The sequence below is a fragment of the Platichthys flesus genome, chromosome 20 (assembly GCF_949316205.1).
Source record: "Platichthys flesus chromosome 20, fPlaFle2.1, whole genome shotgun sequence".
In the NCBI taxonomy this organism is placed as follows: domain Eukaryota; kingdom Metazoa; phylum Chordata; class Actinopteri; order Pleuronectiformes; family Pleuronectidae; genus Platichthys; species Platichthys flesus.
This window is the reverse complement of record NC_084964.1, coordinates 3,349,913-3,371,541: the sequence shown is the minus strand read 5'-3', so window position 1 is coordinate 3,371,541 and position 21,629 is coordinate 3,349,913. Positions and strand designations below refer to the sequence as shown.

The following is a 21,629-nucleotide window of genomic DNA, read 5'->3' as shown; positions in this document are numbered from 1 at the left end:
ATTAACCGTGACTCTGAATACACAGTTGGCCAATTTGCCTTTTTCCCGACTTGCTCGTAACAAGAACCGTTGCCATGGCTGCCCCAACCTGCAGCTCCCGCACGATCCGCCCCACTCACCGCCTCCGCCGAGCCGCCTCTCCCCGCCCCGGCTCAACTACGTAACATGCGGCTCATCGGTAGTGGAAACCGGAGCGCAGCCGCTGTGTCCACTGACCTGGATCGAGCGGAGCGGAGCAGGCTCTGGATTGCGCTCAGCTGTTGAGAGGAAGCAGGTAACTGAGTGCACACACACACACACACCGCACACACACACACTCGGAACAATTGTATCTGGCGTTTGATCCGCACACCGCTTTGCTGCGATGAACATATTCGGAGCAGTAATTGCTCATCCCCTGATTAAAATCACAGCCAGGGCGCACACGCACAGTCACTATCGCTGATAGAGAAATGATCCGCGTGCGTCGCCGCTGGATAGAAACACCGGGTGAGCCGGGAGCTCTGACAGTTTGCTCCCTTCTCTGCAAAAATAAACATTGTTGTCCGTGATCGTGTCAACTGCCCACACGCATGTGTCCTCCACAGCTGGAAGGCAGATGTGAAGTCTGGGTCAGGGCGCCGCGCCGGAAGATGGATCTCCACCTCTGATTTCTTATCGCCAGCTCAGGGTGGAGATGGAGTCGGGACCGGGAGGCCGTGGCTGCCCGTCACTGCTGCACCTGCCGCCGCCGAGCTGCAGGAAGAGCGCCGGCCTCCTGTGATCACATCCTCCTCAGCTGCACCGGGACCGCTGGAGACCCGGACCCCGGAGCACCAGGCTGACTGAGCACCTGTACATGGACCCGCAGGGCGCAGGATAGGGGGGCAGCAGGAGCCTCCGGGAGAGACCAGGGCTTCGCAACACAAGTGTAACTCCACTAAGGCTCATGGTAAGTTATTATAATATTCATTCATATTCCATCACGCATTGTATTGCTTCCATGGCTGCATGTCCGTGTGCGGCTACATGGTGACATACCCACTTACTAATAAGCAAGAATAGAAAATATAGAAATACAATTTGAGCTACATAACAGCAGGTTGTCTCAGCTGATTGTCAGTCAGGTGCAGACATCATCATTAAGAGACTGCAACTCTCTGTAGAGGGAGTGAAGTCTTAAATTGAACTTCACCATCACACGTTTGCTCTGTCCACAGCCCCAGACACTTCTCTGGCTCTGCATTAGCAACTGGTTATATGAAGTTTAACACCCATGTTGGATTCTACATGTTGTAACACAAGATAAGGTCATAACACAGGTTTGGCTCAATGTTTGGATCGATTCAATACAGTTCTATAAAGATGTGAAACAGCTTTACAGAGTTTCCTGGGTCTTGTTAAGTCTGTGAGAATAACTAGTATCACCTTGAATCGTTGGGCTTGGGAATTTTTTTACAGAAAAGCTGCATTACAAACTGGAGGTTTGCAGAATGTGGGTATACTTATCAGGAGGGGGGGTCTGAGGGCCCTGAAACATCCAGCAATCAGCTGTGATAGAGCATCCTGTCCCCTGAAGGGTCTGGGGCAGTTGCCCGCTGTCTTGTCTTGTTTTCCTGGGTGCACTTAGCTGGTAGCACCACTGCTGCTGCTGTTTGGTTGATTTGTATAAAATGAGTGCGACACACTCACTGATGTCGTGCTTTTCTTTTTTGATATGCAGTGTCTGCTATGATAATATTGGCTGATTTGTTGCAGGTTTGAGTTTGCAGTCAGAGTAATTATCTATTCATCATGTGTCGGTTTAAGTATTACTGTGAGTTCGGTCAGTGTACTGTATGTTGTTCCACAGGTCTGGACCATTTAGAGCTCTAGTTAAGCCTGAGTCAAAAATGAGTGTATCAGTGATTTGACAGGAAGCGTAATTGAAAGTCAATGAGGCATTGTAGTATGATGCCATTCAATGAAAGAATGCCCTGACCAGTGCCAATACATCCTCATCACATCCCTGTGTTTTAAACACTCATGATCATGTGTCCTCATGAGTGCTCAGTTCAGTGTAACACAAATATAAACAGCAGGACAGAAAGACATTATTCACCCACCTCAGATTAGACAAGCGATGGATGTTTCTACCTTTCACAAATCAAATGTAGAAGAAAATGTGACAATCTTTGGAAATAAACTTTATCTGGAGTCCCTATAACACACGTGAGCTAATGAAAGGCTCCGATGCCATGGAAATGTCTTGTTTATACGCAAGCCCTGTGCATCAAATTCAGAACAAAGAAACCTAATTAGAAAATCTTACGTCGTGACATAGCGCATGGTTGGTCAGCTGGGACAAGTGAGCGCAGTGAGCACGGATCTCGGCTGCTGCGTGTGCGCGCCTGTTTTTTCTATTTTATTTCATGTGATCTGCATAGGATTTAATCAGTCATGCTGGGTCCAATAGATGGGTTGCTCAGTGGAACGTGATGAGAGAGCATGCTGTCCCGGAGAGAGTGAGAGAGAGCGATGAGAGGAGGAAGACATGACAGTGTCTCTGAAATACAAGGCCTTGGAACACAAAGGAAAAGCGAGTTGACACTGTCGTAAAGACTGAGCCAAGTTAGCTCTTGATTCCTGCCTCCACAGGAATCTTCAGCTTGAATTATGCACATGCAAGAGTGAGCCCCAGTGAAAGGAAGGAGAGGCTGAGCTGTTGTTTGAAGGCACATTTTGCCTCTTAACACAGAGGGAATGGTCGACCTGCCTTGGAGATGCACATCACTTATACTGTATGAGTCACTTTCTCTAAGCTTCCTCCACATCCCTTCCTCCACAGCTCAGTCATCAAAGCTTGGTGCAAGGATATAAGTGCCTTTATATATAACATAAATAGATAATAGTGTATTTGTCGGCCACTTCTTGAATTCTCTAACCCTCGTCTTTTAAAGAAATACACTGTTAGACACATGAACGCATCTTCTTCATTCATTACTGTCATTACTTCAAACCGGACTTGTCCATGTCAGATGAAAACCACTCGGCCGTGCATGGTTGTCCTAGTGTAAGGAAGTGAAATGATCCAGTCGGATAATTGGAAAAAAGAAGAAAGATCCTGTTCTGCTTTCACAGAGGCTGATTCCACGTGTGACTATGAACTTTATCCCAGCTAATGTGTTGGTGCCTCAGTTAAATCTATGAAGTGACATAATATTAACACATATTCACTGATGATCTCTTACACATTTAAAAAAACAGTAATTTTTTAGTGACCTCTTGGATTTTACACCGCTTAGTTTTATTTTTAAAATGTGTAGATTAAAATGAATGTTTTAGCAATTTGGGAGATAACTCTTCGATATGGATTTGCAACAAAAATGTCTTACACGACCCATTATAAACAAAGATTAGCCAAATTATTTGTAAGAGAAGTCAAAGTCTCACTGGTAATGTTTTTGTTCAAACAGCCGTTAAGTTGTTTGTTTCTTCCACCAGATACGACTCATGGGAGCCCCCTCTGGCAGCGGGCATATGGGGCCTTCATTGCCATGACTACAATAGTAAATTTGCGGTAAAGGTTGCGGAGCGGTCATGGATAAAAGAAACAGTGATGACTGTCTGTTTCACTCAGAGATGAACAGCAGTCTCTTGTGATTTGTCGACTTATCCAAACATCACGACTCCCTCCCTAAGACTGTGAGACGCTGCCTCTGCACGCAAAACATAACATACATGCGTGTTCTTTGGATCAGTAGTTGTCTTGTGACTCTCACTCTTGACAGGCCTGATTACATGACACATTCCTCATAGTGAAAGGCATATACTGTATATGTGCTTTCACAGACTCTGGGGGTTCTTCTTAGTCTATGGTCACAAACTTTAGTCTTCATGACCACTCAAAGCTCTTCTCAGTGCAGATTTGCCATAGACCCATTCACACGCACACACACCCACATTCATACACTGCATCTATGATCAGCACTTTCATCTATATCACTCACACACTGCCAACACAGCCGTGCAGTGTCATTCAAGCGATAGGATCTTTTTACGATGTCACGAGAGACAAATTCAAAAGGTAACAGCAAATACAGTTTACAATTGAAACCAAATAGAAGAAAGGTTGTGTGTTGATTTTAATTGGAAAGCTCTTAGTCGAACCATGGTATGATGTTTTCAGGTCTGTGCACAGTTTTGCTTTACACCACATGTTCTGCTGCATCCTACAAACATTTTCCCTGTTGTGTTGTTATGGATTATCCAGGGTTTTTCCACGCAGCCAGCCACCAGGGGTCAATCAAAACTCATTTACTTCACTTTTGCAGAGCTGCCATCTCTTCTATCTATATATAGAGTCTATTGGCTTGTGTACATAGATGTAAGGCAGCTCCAGTGATTCCTGGAGCTGCCTTACATCCTGTTCCTCTGAACTCCTTCTTGGACACACACACACACCCACACACATCTGACTAAAGTGGGCTTCTGTCAACCGAGGGACTCAAAGATTATGTTATTAGTTAAGATAGTGTGTTTGTTCACGCCAGGATATTTTTGAAGGCAGATATGCAGATAATTTCATGCAACTGCTACTTTTGCATTTTAAAATATTAGAAGATGCTCCCTCTGTCAAACGCGAGACTGGACTGACCTGCCCACCATCAAAACATGACTCACAACCCACCTCTTTAAACTGATAATAGGATTAGATCATTTTATATCTATATTCATTTATTTTTATTTGCTTTCTCTATTCCTAAACCTATAGGAAGTATCTAAAAATGTTGTTAAATTCGAATAATATTATGATAATTATTATATAATAATAACAATATAACAATCATGTGTATTGTTGGTAATATTTCTAGTTGAGCAAAAAAAAAACACGCACAGGGGCTACATTTTCCTTGTGAGTCAGTTTAGGTTTCTAAACCCTGGTGTCATGTCAAGAGATTTCATTAATGCTCTCGTACTGAAAGAGGCTTGAGTAATTGTGCAGGCTTTTGGAAACATGCAGCACATTCCAGCCTCCAGAAGCAAGTCTCCAGGCTTCATGAAGTCATTGTAACGAGCATGATTGAGGCTGGATGCTCAAATCTCAATGGTGCATGGCAGCATTTTGTTACAGCAATTCTGTCTGTATGCACAGAGGGAACATTACTCTTTTCTCTTATATGGACTCGCCTAACTCTTAGCTTAGTGCAGCATGTTGGTGTTAGTATCAGAAGCTGTAGATTCAGTGAATAAGATTATTCACCTAACCCTTAAGTAGTTAAGATAGAGTATAAAGATAGTTAACCTGACTTCAAATACATACAATCTGTTTGCTGTACTTGTGGAGAGAGAGAGTGAGAGAGACTCTGATGTTTACAATTTGCATGCGTTCACATTATCAGATAACTCTGGGCAATTGTATTTTCTTGCAGAATGTGACCTGTGACATACACAGGGGTATGCATAGCGTGAGCTGCATGTTAGCAGAGCACCAGCAAGCATGCTCCATCACTGTTACACAGGATGCATTCAGGCACAGCATTGAGTGGTAGGTCAGCAGCATTTTGGATGCATAGTTTGTGTGTGTGTGTTGGTGTGCGTGTGTGTGAGAGAGATTGTGTGTTCGTCTACAGAATTAAAAGGCATTGGCTGATTTGTTCCTAATTTAATTTTGTATATAACTTGGGACTGTATCTCCAGTTGATCAACTTTGTGGAGCAGATCAGTCAAAGGCCTCTGTCACCAGTTTCAGACTATATGCATTTATTTTTTCAGAATTATATGAGGTCAATGTGACCTTTGACCACTGGAATCAGGTCATCTTTGAGTCCAAGTGATAACTGATCAAAATACAACCAAAACATGTTTTTTAAAGCCACCTGACCGTTGACCACCAAAATGTGTGAATCTAATCTTTGAGTCTAAGGCAACATTGTGCCAAATTTAAAATAAGTCTCTCAAGGAGTTATGATAAAGTGTTTACAAAGCAAAAAGGGTTTTTGACCTTTAGCCACCCGAATTCTGATCAGTTCTTGAATTGCAGTGAATTGTTTGTGGCAAATGAAATGAAATTCCCTAATGTTGGTCGATATACATCACATTGTACAGCTCATGAAGGGCATGTATGGTCCCTCCAGTGCTTTTTATTAGCTTTTTATTTGTTTGAGTGACAGAGCAGTCTTCCTCCAACCAGAGGGTCGGTGGCTCTAATCCCAGCCCCCTGCTGAAATGTCCTTGGGCAAGATGCTGAGCCCTGAATGGCCCCTCATAGTCGCTTTGGATAAAAGTGTCAGCTAAGTGACATGGAATGTGTGAGACACCCATCTTTGTTTTTTAAAACATCTTAATTACATATAATGCATGTGGACTCCTGGCCTGTAATAATGCTTTGGATCTTCTTAAGAATTATTTTTGTCATTATAATAATAATAATAATAATAACTTTATTTGTATTGAACTTATCCAAACAAGGTTGTGCTTCACAATACATATGGCAAAAAAATGATAAATACAGATAAAAGTTATTCAATTTAATTCAATTCAACCAAATCATAACATATTAAGGTTGACACCCTAAAATCATAGAGAGGACCAACAGTACCCACAATGGGCAGCACTTTGGTGACTGCGGAGAGAAAAAAAATCCCTCGTTAACTGGAAGAAACCTCTGGCAGATCCAGGCTCTGTGTGGGCGGCCCTCTGCATCGACCGGGTTGGGTGAGCTAAGCAAAACTAGGAAAAAAGGAGAGTTGGGTGGCAAAGAGGTTAGAGAAGAGAGGGGGGAGGTAGAGGTGAAAGAGACCAGGTAGTTGAGTCACCATCATCTTTAAGCTGTGTCAAACTGCTAGTTAATCTGGACCAAAGATCATTATTTCCGTTTTGTTTTAATTTAGGCAAAGGACGTTAAATGGCATCCATTTTTTAATGGCAGGTAGGCATTCTGTTAAGATGCTGCAGCTACTGACATTGTGTGCCTTAAAACATGGGTAGATTTGTTTCCTAATGGCAGCATGTTCAGTGAAAATAAAATGGGACCAAGAATAGTACCTTGTGGCACCCCGCACATCAGTGGAGCTGAGGATAAGACATGGTTTCATTGTAAACATACAATTCTTCGTCTGAGAGATAAGAATCAAACCATCAAATGCAACACCGAGGTCAAGGAGCAATAAGAGAGCAATCACCAGCAGTGGCATACATCAATAAATCATTTGTACATTGCAGGAGAGCTGTTTCGGTACTTTTTCGTTTTTGCAAAAATCCCGACTGGAATATATTGAAAATGCTATTACTATCACACACAGCTACAAGTTGGTTTAGTACAGCCTTTTCAAGAATTTTGGATATGAACAGGGTTTAGAAACGGGCCTGTAATTTTTTTAGGAGTGATTGATCCAAAGAGGGCTGGAAGAAGAACGCATGTGAGACACAGTATCGATGAGTTCAGAAAGAGAAACTTACTAGAGAATGTGATAGTAGGTATAATATTTTCACAGTCAGAATTTCATATGGCTTACTGGGGAGCAAGAGCAGGGTTCTAATATATGGGGTGTCGTTTGTAAAGCAGCTCACGCTGAAAATAACAGCAACATTTTGTCACATTTAGCATCAAACCATGTTTAAAAAACTGGTGTGAATTTTTGAGAGTCACTTTTTAGCACATTTACACCAATATTTGTCAACTTAGAGATATTTTAAATATTTAAATCCAAATGTTAAATGTTACACTTAAATGTTAAATGTTGAATCTAAATGCTGAATTTACATTTAAATCTAAATGTTAAATCTAAATGTTAAATCTAAATTTAAATGTTAAATTTAAATTTAAATCTAAATGTTAAATCTAAATGTTAAATCTAAATTTAAATGTTAAATTTAAATTTAAATTTAAATCTAAATGTTAAATCTAAATGCTAAATCGAAATCTAAATGTTAAATCTAAATCTAAATCTAAATGTTAAATCTAAATGTTTCGGGTGAAACAAAATATTTAGCTAACATGCAAATTCAAATGCCGGTAACAGGAAGTAACAAAATAAAAGCTCGAGGAGGTCAGAGTGTGTTTATAGTGGCAAATAACGAATAAAACTTATCCGGGGAAATGGACTCTTGGACATGGATTATCGTGATATTAACTACATAAAATACCAAACACGTTTGAGAAACTTTTTTTGAAGAGTACTTTGAGTTTTTAGCTTCACTTTTATGAAGGACTTATGACCTGTAGCCACAATAGCCAGCCACAAGGGGGCGCACTTTGACTGATCTGTCATGTTTTTCTCACTGCAATGACTTTATCATTTATTTATTAAAAAAAAATTATCTGTTCTAATTCTGCTCATCCCAAAATTCAGATATGGGCAATAAGAAATGTTAAGTACTTTGTTTCCAATTACTGATATATATATTATCCCCTCTTTTGTCCATAACATCATGTAATTTAGTTCATACAGTGTCACCTTCCACAAATGAAAGTGAGCTCATCAGTCAAGGGAATGAAAATGACAGACTGCAAGAAAGTCCACCGCGTCCAGTGTTAATTTTGTCAGCTATTTTTGATTTAGTCTTAGTCTTAGTCTTTTGATGAAAATGCATATTAGTTTTAGTCACGTTTAGTCATTTTTATCCTTCTTAGTTTTATTCTAGTTTTAGTCGACGAAAACTCATTCCATTTTAGTCTTTTTTTAGTCACGTTTAATAGCTACATTAAGCTCCTTTTCTATAAAAACATATAGCTGCAGCCTAATAGCTTAAAAATATGTATTTAATTTTAAATGTGAAAACAAAAGGGAGAGCAGGTCAGACTCCAGGCGAACACTGAAACTGCAGCTTGCTAGAAACCAACTGCAGCTTCTGCTCTGATCAAGAAGCTGCTGCTGATCTCTGATCAGCTGAGACCAGAGATACTCTGTGTTTTCACTGTTTCCATAGTTAAGAAGCAGTCAGTCACTGAGAGGCTGCTCCACGTGAACAAGCTCTGCTTTCACTGTGTCCCTCTGAGCGAGTGCGCGGGGCGGGGGGCGGAGCTACGGACCGGAGCACTATCTGGGAGGACACACACACACACACAGAGACACACACACACACTCACTCGCCCGCTCCTGATACTTCGTGACGGCCTGATACGATGATGTTTTAAAAATTATTGTGACTTAGTCAACCACCAACATTTTCGTCTCGTCTCGTCACGAAAGTTAAAATAAATTTAGTCATAGCTTTTTATTTCGTTTTCGTTAAGTCTTCGTCTCGTCTGGAAAAAGGGAAAAAGGGTCGTTAACGAATATAGTTCGTCAACGAAATTAACACTGACCCAACAAAGAAGAAGTAGGATAAAACACTTGTCAAATCTGTACTTGGTTCCCGGGCACTGTGCTATGGTTGCCCACTGCTCCTCTGCTCACAACACCCCTGAGAACAAGACAGCCTTTTAAAGGAAACACACTTAAAAAGATGGAATAAGGGTTAAGTTGCACTTGGATAAAATGAGATTAACATCATTACAAAAATATTTCCCTTTGACCTCCTCTCTTTATGCAGTGCGAAGTACAGTGCCTTCACCACCGAGGGACAGTGAGGCCAGATGTCATGAGATAGAGAGTAGTGAAAATAAAGGCCAGGCAGGGGACCCGAGACAATTGTTTCCTTATAATGTGGCAGAATTTGTGTAAGATTTTGTTTTGGCTTCATAGAAATACAGTTTAGATGTTGGTCTATTTACATTATGAACCTCTGATATAAGTCTCTCTCGCTCTCTCGCTCTCTATGGGCTTTCTGCTGAATTTTTTGTCCCTGTTTATCTTTGTTTGCTCAGCCCTGTTTATCTGGAGAAAGATGAGGCTCTTGAAGAGGCAACTCTGACCTCTTCAAGCTTTTATTTTGTTACTTCCTGTTACCGGCATTTGAATTTGCATATTAGTTAAATATTTAGTTTTACCCGAAACATTTAGATTTAACATTTAGATTTAGATTTAACATTTAGATTTAACATTTAGATTTAGATTTAACATTTAGATTTAAATTTAACATTTAGATTTAGATTTAACATTTAGATTTAACATTTAGATTTAAATTTAAATTTAACATTTAACATTTAAATTTAGATTTAACATTTAGATTTAACATTTAGATTTAGATTTAAATTTAGCATTTAGATTCAACATTTAACATTTAAGTGTAACATTTAACATTTGGATTTAAATATTTAAAATATCTCTAAGTTGACAAATATTGTTGTAAATGTGCAAAAAAGTGACTCTCAAAAATTCACACCAGCTTTTTAAACATGGTTTGATGCTAAATGTGACAAAATGTTGCTGTTATTTTCTGCGTGAGCTGCTTTACAAAAGGCACCCCATACTATTAATGGTTTTAAAAAAGGAATCTGTGATTACTGTGATGTTGGTGATAAGTTCTGAGAAACCATTTGCTTAATTTTACTTTTTTCATTGTAGGACTAAAAGGAAAATGAACAAATGAAATACAACATGTCAATCAGCAAACTTCTGACGTGGTGTATTGTTGAACTATGGACAGTGCCAGTTTAACTGTTGTATACGTCCCATGTCGTCTAGCAGGCTTTTCCACTGGTTTATTGGTCAATACCACCTCAGCACCATGAGACAGATCTTTGCACTTATCGTTCAGATCATCCTCTAATGTTTTGTTACTGAACTAGAGCATAATGCGTTTGACTTTATTATCATCAATAATTATATGTACTATTCTTCACTGTTCTTTTTGTAAACTTTTGTCAACCTGCAGGATTTGAAGAGAGTGTTGTCCTTCCCACCATACCCTGGGGATTATCTACATCCAGTGGTATATGCCTGCACTGCAGTCATGCTGCTCTGTCTGCTTGTCTCCATTATGACCTATATCGTCCACCATAGGTAAGAAGGACATTTGTAGAACAATTGTTACGTTGGGGTAATCTAAAAACAAGCAAACAACAAAATTGTCTTTGTATATTTATTAAGAAGATGCTCTGGGCCAAAGGATCAGCCCAGAGCTGTGCACCGCTCCCTGTCAGGGAGTCGAGAGCCGATAAGAAACAAAGTCATTATTACCCACTTAGAGTGAGAGAAAGACCTTGGATGAAGCAGGTAGTTTCCTTACATGTCATAGGGAGGGAAGGAACAACAGATAAGAGCTTACTGGAATGAACACTTTGTACCAAAGAAGTATTTGAGACTAGCTGAAAAATAAAGAAAGAAGAAACCTTCTTAAAACTGTCTTAATACAGTAGTCACATGCCAATATGTATGTTAATGGGGTTATTGGTGGATGGACATTTTTATCTACTTTGGCTTAGAAATAGGCAGGATTTAAATTTCTCACTTTTTTCAGTCAATAAACAATTACTTTTGTACATAAACAAACAAGTCCAACATGTTAAGGAAAGAAGGAGGTGTGTTCGTGTACCCATTTGTATTGATCTCATCATGTAGAGCAAGTTGTTCATTTATCAGGAGGTCAGGGGTTCGATCTTCCTGTCCACATGTCAAATAAAGACAGGACAATGATCCCTGAATTGCCCCTGATGGCCGTGCCAACAGTGTGTGACTGGGTGATTGATAGAGAACTGCACTGTATGAATGTGTGTTTGTGTGAGTGATTGGCTGAATTCTAAGCGGTCACTAAAATGATAAAAGCATTAAATAAGTGAAGTCCATTTATGCTTGAATTATTTTCTAAACGTTTGACTGAACTGGTGAATGATTTTGGTCAAAATACTACAAATTATTGAAAATTTTGCCAGAGTAGAAGCTAAAAGAGTACCTAACATGGACTTTAATAATACTATCATGCCATCTTATCAATGCAGTTGTATTTCAGAATTTCAGAAATATATTTCAGAAATTATTTACATTATTAAATGTTTCTGAATTCTTTCCAAATACAGCTGCACAGTTTTGCTCTGAGGTACTGCTCAGTGTGAAAGATGACACAATGTTACATTTCAGCACTACTCTATTCTTATTCTCTCACTTCATGCACCCAACATCTTTGTAACTTGTAACTCTGTTCACCGTTCGCAGTGTCATCCGCATCAGCAGAAATGGCTGGCACATACTCCTCAACTTCCTTTTTCACACGGGACTAACGTTTGGAGTTTTTGCCGGCGGCATCAATCAGGTCAACCTGCCTTTCGTGTGTCAGATTGTAAGTACTGTGTCTTCTCGACTACTTTAGTGTGGTGATATTTTGATGTTTCTGTACAATGTGATGGTCCTGAGAGTGCTGTTGATCGAGCACTTCCAGTCACTTCTGAGTCCAATGGGCTTCACACAAGGTGCCGCCTGGTTTGAGGAGTGACGTGTTCACTGTTCAGCAAGTTAAATGTGTTTGAGTTTGAGGCTTGCTTTACACTATTGTGTGGTTGTTTGGATGTTACATTTCCTCTGGATCAAATACACATTGCATTATTTATAAAAGTTATTCACCCCCATAGTACTGTCAATTGGTTCTTGCAATGCCATGATGCAGCTCTGTGAGGCTGTAATAGTGCAAAGTGGTTTCAGCTGAATGCCAACAGCAGCAGCCTGACATGCACACTTTGGCAATGCTTAAATTTATGTTTGGGAGATATAATTTTATAAAATGTACCCTTTAAATGGATACATTTGCAGATTGAGTCTGGTTCTGCTAGAGATTTCTTTCACTTAAAGAGGGAGTTTGTTCTCTCTATGTTGGCAAAAGTGCTTGGTCCTTGTGGGAACTATAGGGTTTCTCTCAAATTTTTATGTTATGTTTTCATTTGGAAATTAAGTTCCAAGCCTGTGCTATTAGATAAATTACCAAATTAAGGAATGATTTGATATTTCGGGGAAATATTTTCAAATGTTATTCTTGCTGAGAGTGAGATGAGAAATCAAATATGAAGCTGGAGCCAGCAGACACAAGTAACTTAGCTTAGCATAAAAACTGGAAGTTGTGGGAAAACACTTTTGTTGTGACCAGGACATTCAACTTAATCTCATAGCAAAGATTGACTATACATCTTGGGATTTGAATCTAATGAAATGGATAGTGTTTCAATTTCAAGTGTAATTATTTTAAAACAAGATTTATTACAACAATTAAATAATAATGTAATTAAGGCACCTTTTTAGAGTACTATATTGGCAGAGGATGGCTTGGGAAACATAATTTCCTTGTTGTTCTTGTAAAAAAAAATAATATTGCAACATGAACATCGATCACAACTGTTTGCCAAAATAAGAGGGATTTATACTCTTTAATAGGAGTGGCTCTCACACACAAGACCCTGATGTTGGAATGTGGGTGTGCAGCATGTCTGCTTTGAAATATCGCTTTACAATGAGGAGACAATGTAATCGTTCAGAGACCAGTTAATTAACTATAAAGTCCCACTTAGCATCCAGTATCAGCAGCATCTACAGTCATCTGACTACCTTTGTTGTCAGTGTCACTTAGCAATCACACTTGCAAGCGTCCAGATGTGTGTGTGGGTTTCTTCCCGGCCCGTCAGCTAGGTGGGTCCAGCCTCTCTTGCCAGGCCCAAGGTTAGGTAGATGATGAAGGGATACCACATTTTTATTTACATTTTATTTAAATGAACTGCAAATTAAAATGTTGTCTATGTGAGGTAATATAAAGTGCTCATTGCACTATGGGATTTGCCCAAGCAGTCTAGGTTTATAGCAGCATAACAAAGGGATGTTTCAAGACTCACCTGAGTTATACTGTATATTAGAAACATTTTAAATCTAACCTTAAATGTAGAGGGCATCTGCCTTCAGAACCCAAACTGGGACAAAATAGTAGGATAGATCTAAATTTGCGGGCTATCTCAATTGTATGTACAAAACACTAATTTATATTATACGCTACATTAAATTCATGTTGCTCTTTATCTGTGTTAGGTTGGCATTGTGCTCCACTATGCTTCTTTGTCTACCATGCTGTGGCTGACATTTACAGCTAGGAACATCTGTAAAGATGTGTGCAAAGACCCACTTAGGGCTCAGGACAGGAATGGGCCGGCAAAGACTCGCACCAAACCAACCGTCTTCAGGTAAGCCTTGAGATAGTAAAGCTTATATACTAATTGATTAAATGACTAATACGTGTGTAAATTAATTGTAATTTCTTCTCTGGGCTCTATTGTCAAACATCATTGTTTTTGAGAGATTGACGTAATAACAGTTTGAAACTGTATTGCGGGGGGAGAGGATTAGAGCAGTGATGCGTTTTCCCTTGGATGTATTTGTATCTTTTGCAATATGTTCGGCTGTTTCTCTGAATGAAAAATGTGGAGCTTCAAACCAAGTGGTTCTTATTCCTCTCATCCTTCAGTACCTCTGCAGAATTGCTGACTTGCAAAAACAATTGACCATAATCAGCCTCATGCTTCTCCTACTTGCTTACCCTGTATGCACCAGTCGACTGTTCTCAGTGCAATATGTGAGTGTGAAGGTCTGTGAGGGCATCAATAAATGTCAGGTGACTGTGGTGAACTGACATAGTTTTGAAATACACACACCTGTGTATGCAAGGTCCCACATGCTGTATGTCATGGTAAAAACCAAACCATGAGTCCAATGAACTCTGTGATTAAGCTGTTGCCAAGTTTAGATCAGGACAAAGCTACAAAACCATTTTTCAAAGCTCTGAGTGTTTCCAGACAATGGCCCCAATAACTGTGCAGTAGAAGAGGTTTAGAACCAGCATCCTAGCATGACTCATCCTAGAGTTGACTGTCCAGACAAACAGGGGAACTGGACAAGTAGGGTCAGTGTGGTGGTCAAGAACCCTAATGTTGCAGAGCTTCAGTCCTCTGCAGGGATGGAGATGGTTTTATCTAGTGCTGAGATTTCAGTCTGGTAAATGTATGCAAATTACCACAAATGTATATATTATTGATGTAAGTAATCCACTGGGGAAGGTCTATGGTGATATCAATGAGTTCAAATTGTACGAGTTGGAACAGATTAATATGCTGATATATCATTGGTATAATCATTAGTATTGTCATTTAGTTGATGTGAGACTATCCTTTGAGTCAGTTGGATTTTACTAACAAAATTCTCAAATCAGCATTTGTACTTTCACTTTTTTTCAGATTTTATCTTGTCAGTGATGGAATCCCTCTCATAATTGTCGGAGTTACAGCAGCATTCAGTATGGATAACTACGGCAGCAGGGATGGTGCTTTGTAGTAAGTTCCCATTATTTCTGAGCAATCACATGTATGGTTGAAATGAAATCAATGATTAATGCTTCTGTGTGTATTTTTTAGTTGTTGGATGGCATGGGAACCAAGCCTGGGAAGTTTCTATGCCCCCATGTCTCTTCTGGTCTTGGTCATGTCTGTGTACTTCTTGTGCACCTACATCCAGCTCAAACGCCATCCGGAGAGGAGGTACGAGCTGCAAGTTTTGAGGGAGGAGCAGCAGCAGTTATCGTCCAGTGAGTCAAATCATCACTGCCACATAGATACTGGTGGAGCTTCAGGCCTTGCTGTGGACTGTCCACCATTTGCTACAGGTGTTTCAGTGCTGGCCAATGAGCACTCTTTTAAATCTCAACTCCGAGCCACAGCCTTCACCCTTTTTCTGTTTCTGTCTACCTGGGCTTTAGGGGGATTGGCTGTATCAATGGGACATTTCCTGGATATGATATTCAGCTGCCTGTATGGGGCATTTTGTGTCACCCTTGGACTTTTTCTTCTCATACAGCACTGTGCCAAACGTGATGACGTGTGGCACCGCTGGTGGGCTTGTTGCCCATCCAAGTCCAAGACAGAGGAAAGGAATGGGGGAGGACAGAGCCAGAGGCAGGGGCTCCATCAGCCCCACTGCCACCTAAATTCCCCCTGCTCTGGCAAGCAGCCCTCCCCTCACTTTATGCAAAGTTCTTACCACACAATGCCACCAACTCCCCAGCTCCCCTCACTCAACCACACAGGTCCATGCTGCGTGGCTGTAATGAGTCCTGTTACCACAGCCTCACTCTCACCTCTACCTGAGCCAATGCCTTCACCACGTCCCCAGTTACTCCTTGATGAGCTGCCTCGTCCCGTTCTGCCCCTTCAGAGCTGCCTTATCGATAGAACAAAGTCATGCTCATTCAACCGCCCACGCCCATGCCTCCAGGACTACCGTTCTCACATGACTTCTGTCAGTATGGATGAGAGTGTCCAAAGCTCCCACCTAGAGAGCCCTGCACATCACCTTGAAGGCTCGCCACTGGCTTCCAACAGCCCACATCCAGATATCCAGCTTCCCTGCCCCATCCCTCACTTGGATAACCAGCTGCTTTCCTGCCACAGCTTGCAACGCCAGACCTCCTGCCATAGTGTACAAGACTCAATGACTTCCTGCCACAACCACCCACACAACATGCATGACAGCATGAGTTCCTGTCACAGCCTGCTCCTGCCTTCTCATGGGGTCCACGCCTGCCAGTGGCGCATGTACAGCTCAGCTGATCATTCTTCCACCACAAGCTGCTGTGAAAAGCCTGATCCTTTCAACTTGCAGTATCAGCAAGGCCCTGAAGCTTACAGCTGTATGCCAAAGACGGAAGACAACGAAAAGGATAAACTCTGTGTAGAGGAGGAGGAGAAAGGTTTCCCAAGGAATACACTGCCTCGGCAACATGCCACCATCAGCCTACGAGGCACCATTGCCCGTAACAGGAGCCTGCAGGAAGACAGCCTGTTTGGTTCAGACGTCACGAGAAACATACGGACTGGTCCTTGGAAGAATGAAACCACTGTATAGTTTCTTACACTTGTGCAAGTCAAACCCCTCAGCAGCCCTTGGGTCAAACTACTCCCTCAGTGTTAAGTGAGTGTCACTGCCTTCAGCTTTGCCCTTAAACTACAGGTTGAATTTTCAGCGAGGCCTCATATCCTGATGATATTTCAGAACCCTTTATGACAAACTTTGTGTGTTATAAGTCAGTTTTATAAGGACTATTGAAAAATGAGAAACAAAAAGAATTAACAATGAATATATTTTATGCTCCATGCAGTTTAAGGTTGCAGTCAGTATTTTACAGCTTGTTTAGGATAAACCCTTAGTTTGCAATGTCTGCTAATGGGATCAGTTCATCTCAGTCGCTTGGGAATGCTTTGGACCTGTGAAGATCTTTATTTCTTTCACTGCCCTTGTGGACTTAAAATAAATATTCTCTCAAGTCTTCAACGATTCATGCACCCCTTGGCAAGCAAGTGGGAAATTATGAAGCTTCCATCATCTTTCAAATGCTGCACATATACTTACATATAGAGGTCTTCACGTGGACCCAATCCAAAGAAAAAGGAATCCCACCCAAGAGTGACCCAAGGACAGCAAGAGCTGATCCGAATGGACCATGAGATAATTAGACCTGATTTAGAAAATGGTCAGTATTATGCAAAGAGGAAGTTTCACTGATTGCACCTTTAAATACTTGGATAGATCTGTTTTAAAGGGGTAATATCAAATTATTTTTGTTTTAAAAACGATCGATAATGCTATTCCTTATTGTGTTATATTTAGTGTAACAGTGTTGATAGTCTATATTAAATATGGCCAATGTATCAGTGAGGTAAGGATATGTTACGATAATCCCTGTGAGACCAAATCTGACCTTTTTTGTGAAGAGCAGACATCTCTCAGTCACATCATCTGCACTAACCACAGCTCATTCTGCCTATGTTTAGCCCATAAAATGTGTGGAATATCAGAGAGACCCAATGGACGTCCAAATTAAATTGGAAAAGGTGGATGATGTACTTTGAGGCAGTGGAAGTATTTCACTGAGATGAAACATGTAAAATACATTAGCAAGGTGTTTTTTCATCTGTGAGTACGTGAGGGAGTCATCTGCAGCTCCTCTGGATGCATGGCATTGCCACTATCTTGTCAAAGTGTTTTTGTGATCCGGTGTCACTGCTATAGTAACGTGGATGTCAGTTACTGAGCTGGAATAATCTGCGTGTCAGATAAATGGATTGGTGAAGCACCCCCAGTGGTCCCAATCGTACTTCAACTTCTAGACCTCAGCAAACTTCTTTTATTTACCTGGAGGATTAAATCAAACCTGATCATTTCCAGCAGCCCAAACCGTCAATGGCAGATTGAAAAAATTGAACAGTCTGTTAATCTCTGTCATCAGGAATAGTAAAAAACAATCCATCTAGAGAGCATTGAAGGCCAGCGTGCATGTTTCATTGCATCAGGTTAATTTCCGAAATCATTTTTTTTCCAAATCATGAACAAATGTTTCCCTGAATCAACATTTCCATGAGATCTTTAAGATAATAGGGATGATTGTGCAGTATGCTATCATATGCACCTGATGCATAGCGAGGGCGGTTCAACCTGTTGAGAAGTGAATGCACAGTGAAAGCAGTATGTTCCAGTGTTATGCCAACTTCTGCCTGCCTGCAGAGGCTAGTAAAAACTATATGGATTATTGACATGCCACCAGCAAGGTGAGAGAGAAAGAGAGTTGGGCAAAGAGCACTGCACACAGCTCTACAATGAAGAAATATTTTGTGTCATTATAGTAAGTGTTAACAATTTTTGTATGATATAAATTAATTATGGTGGCTGCCAAAGTCAGAACCACCAAGGTCTATCTGACTGCATCTAGAAGCATTTTGGTCTGTGCCCGTTGATAATACCTCTTGGAAATTGAAAATGAACTGATGTTCCAGAACCATTTGCAAAAGCAAATTGACCTGACAATGCCATACTAGGAAATTAGCATAACAGGTCCCATTCTAAACAGTCAAAAATTAACTCAGATTATAACAGTTAGAAACAGTTTTGATGTTTTGTCAAAGACGTCTATGAATTGTGTCGATGTGTAGTGGTGTATTAAATGTATTCCTGTTAACATTTGCACTGTAAGAGAGTTGAAACTTGGGTGTGATTGGACTGTCCCAGTCCTGGAACATGGTACAGAGAGTACCATGTTCATTTTTTTTTTAAGTTCCATCAGCCCAATGATGCATTGGACCACTGGGATTTGTCCCAGTAGGCTGTGTCCTATGGTCAGTCTGATAATGGCACAGCAGAAGGGGGGTAGGGAGTAGAGATCAGATATTGCATTGTCCTGCTTCCTACAACAGGAGTGGACTCTCCAACCTTCTGTAAACATGCTGCCAATCACTGGTATGGAGTATGAATTTGCAAGTTTTCATACATTGCCCCTTTAAAAAGATCTATATTTGTTAATGTTATGTTTCTGATGCCAACAGACACAATATGATTCTGAATATGATTGACACATGTGAAAACAGATTTGAATCCATATGAGCATGTGTTTTTATGTGTGCAGTGCATGAGTAGGTAAATACAGATGTGGTGTGTTTGTGCTGTATATATTTGTTATATTGATCCACCTTGCTGAATTTTACATTGACAAATATATTGATAAAGATTAATTTATGAAGTGTATGTACATTTTCTATGGAGACACTTTATGTATGCTGCCAAATAGACTCTTGTCTGACAAATATTGCACTAGTATGTAATATAGTCACCTTCACCTGGTGAGATAACAGTCAAAAGAAAAGGGCAATTTGCTACAAAGCACAAACTTTGTACCGTGCCAAATTATGTGCCAGTTTTCACTTTGATGAAAAACTCCACACAGCCCACTCTTAACATTGTAGCATCATATGAACTTGAACTCAGGTTTCAGAAGGTCATCAGCAACCCCCTCAAGTTGTTCCACCAACTTGAATCATTTTCTTCAGAGAGGTGTTTCAGAGGTGTTGAGTTTAAAGTGGCGATAGACAAGTGATTTGCTTCGAATTATCATCATGCAGTAAATGTTGATAGCACTATGTATTGGCTGTAGAACAATAACACCAATCGCATTTAGATAGGTTTCCCATAAACCTCACTTTCACGATGCAATTCTGGCTGAAATTCTGCTGCAAAAAATGGATGCTTGATGCACTCGTACAAAAAGGAAGCATGTCTCCCATTACTCAACCAAAACAGGAAGAGGATTTCACTTATATATTAACAACAGCTGCCTGCTTGTTCATGCAGCTGGGTGGTTTACTCTGCCTTTATCATAGCAATCTTGTAAGTGGACATAATCATAAGATTTCTGTCTGTGGATATTTATATGAAGAAGTATTTACTATCAAGATCTCGCCAGTGCAGGTCTTGTCATTTTCAGTTTGCATGTTCTCCTCGCATCAAACAAAATTGCAGTAAATCATATTAATGAGTGACGAATTGTAAAGTAAAACTAATAATACACATTGAATAATTACACAAGTATCGTGATAGTCTCCAATTGGGAGAGAAGTGTTTTCCTGCCAGCCCTTATATAACAATTACCTCTCAAACCCTCCACCCCAGTGCCAACCCCTGCTCTAGTTACATGTATTTGCATGAAGCATGAAGTACTTTTACTCTATACAAAACCGTGCTTTTATCTTCCCTCATCTTTGCAAACTAGCATTGATAATTTTTAGTCTCTGTGTTGTTGGTAGCTGCTCCGTTCTTTGGGAAAAGGTTAGTGGGTTGTCTATTGCCACTTTAATAAGTTTAAGTGAAGCAAATATGTAAACTACAGCCGGCGGAGCTGATAAACCTAGCTTAGCATAGAAACTGGAAACAGGAAAACAAAGCAGCTGTTAAACCAGACATGAATATAGAGAATTACATAAGCTCAGATCTGGCTTTGTAAAGCTGCTTCATCCTGTGGAGTTCATTCTTGATTGCAGCAATACTCTCCACACAAAACGTGAAGTCCTATTTAGTTTTCATAAGGTTGTCATTGGCATGTCGTCAGTGACTTCAGGTTGCTTCGGCTGTCATGGGTTTACCTCAGGTGATGACTATGGAGCTAACTTCATCAAATCCCTAATATAATAATTATTATAATATAATAATGAGACATTTCAGCATACAAAGATAATAAATTATATCATAATCATATTAATATAATATACATATATATATATTTATATATGTAGATATATATATTACGGCTAATTGAGGATTTAAGTGTGTGCGCTTTTTTTCTCGATTTCAAAAAAAAGGATTATTTCTAAAAACATCCCCTTGCAGGCACAGGTGTGAGACACAGTACATCGGTATCATACAGATGCAGCTCTTCAAAAAGCTGGGTTTTTAGGCTAACTTAATTCAGACTCGCCACATTAAAAGATGCTCTTCTGGACCTTCTTACTGAAACACCTCTCTGGTTCATGGTATTTAGCAACATATTTTGAATTTCACTCAGTTAAACTCATCCTTACATTTTATTCTACATTTAGGCCATACTTAGGCCTTCAAAGGGACACTATTCAATCAAAGAGGGATGTCACCCTGTCATATATTGTAGATTAAACACAGATGGTCACTTTTATGTCAACATATCCCAGTTTGTTGTATCAGGCGTGATCATCAAGCGACAATAACCTTCAGCCTGACGTTGATGACTGTACATGGGATGTGTTGTTGTGTCCCAGTGTTGCGACAGCTTTAAACCCATGGACAGAGATCATCTGTCAGCGTTCAACTGATACTGAAGGATACTGTCCAAGCATGAAACCATTTTAATGTGGCATTTTTTTATTTCTCACTTGCTATTGTGGATTTAAACAGTGTAAAGAATCAAGTGGACACCTTGTGAGACAAAGGGAGTGCCAGTATGAGCACTGTGTGTTGTCTGCACTCGAAATA

General features: G+C 40.2%; 1 protein-coding gene across 1 annotated transcript; it reads left to right on the top strand.

Annotated features, from left to right (window-relative positions):
• Positions 1-10,704: 10,704 nt before the first annotated feature.
• On the top strand, positions 10,705-17,299 carry adgra1a (adhesion G protein-coupled receptor A1a; the record flags this gene model as incomplete). The annotated part of the gene is made up of 5 exons (XM_062378722.1): positions 10,705-10,847; positions 11,997-12,120; positions 13,845-13,996; positions 15,044-15,139; positions 15,221-17,299. Coding segments are annotated over 5 exons (2,001 nt in total), but the record flags the coding sequence as incomplete, so codon positions are not given.
• Positions 17,300-21,629: the final 4,330 nt, after the last annotated feature.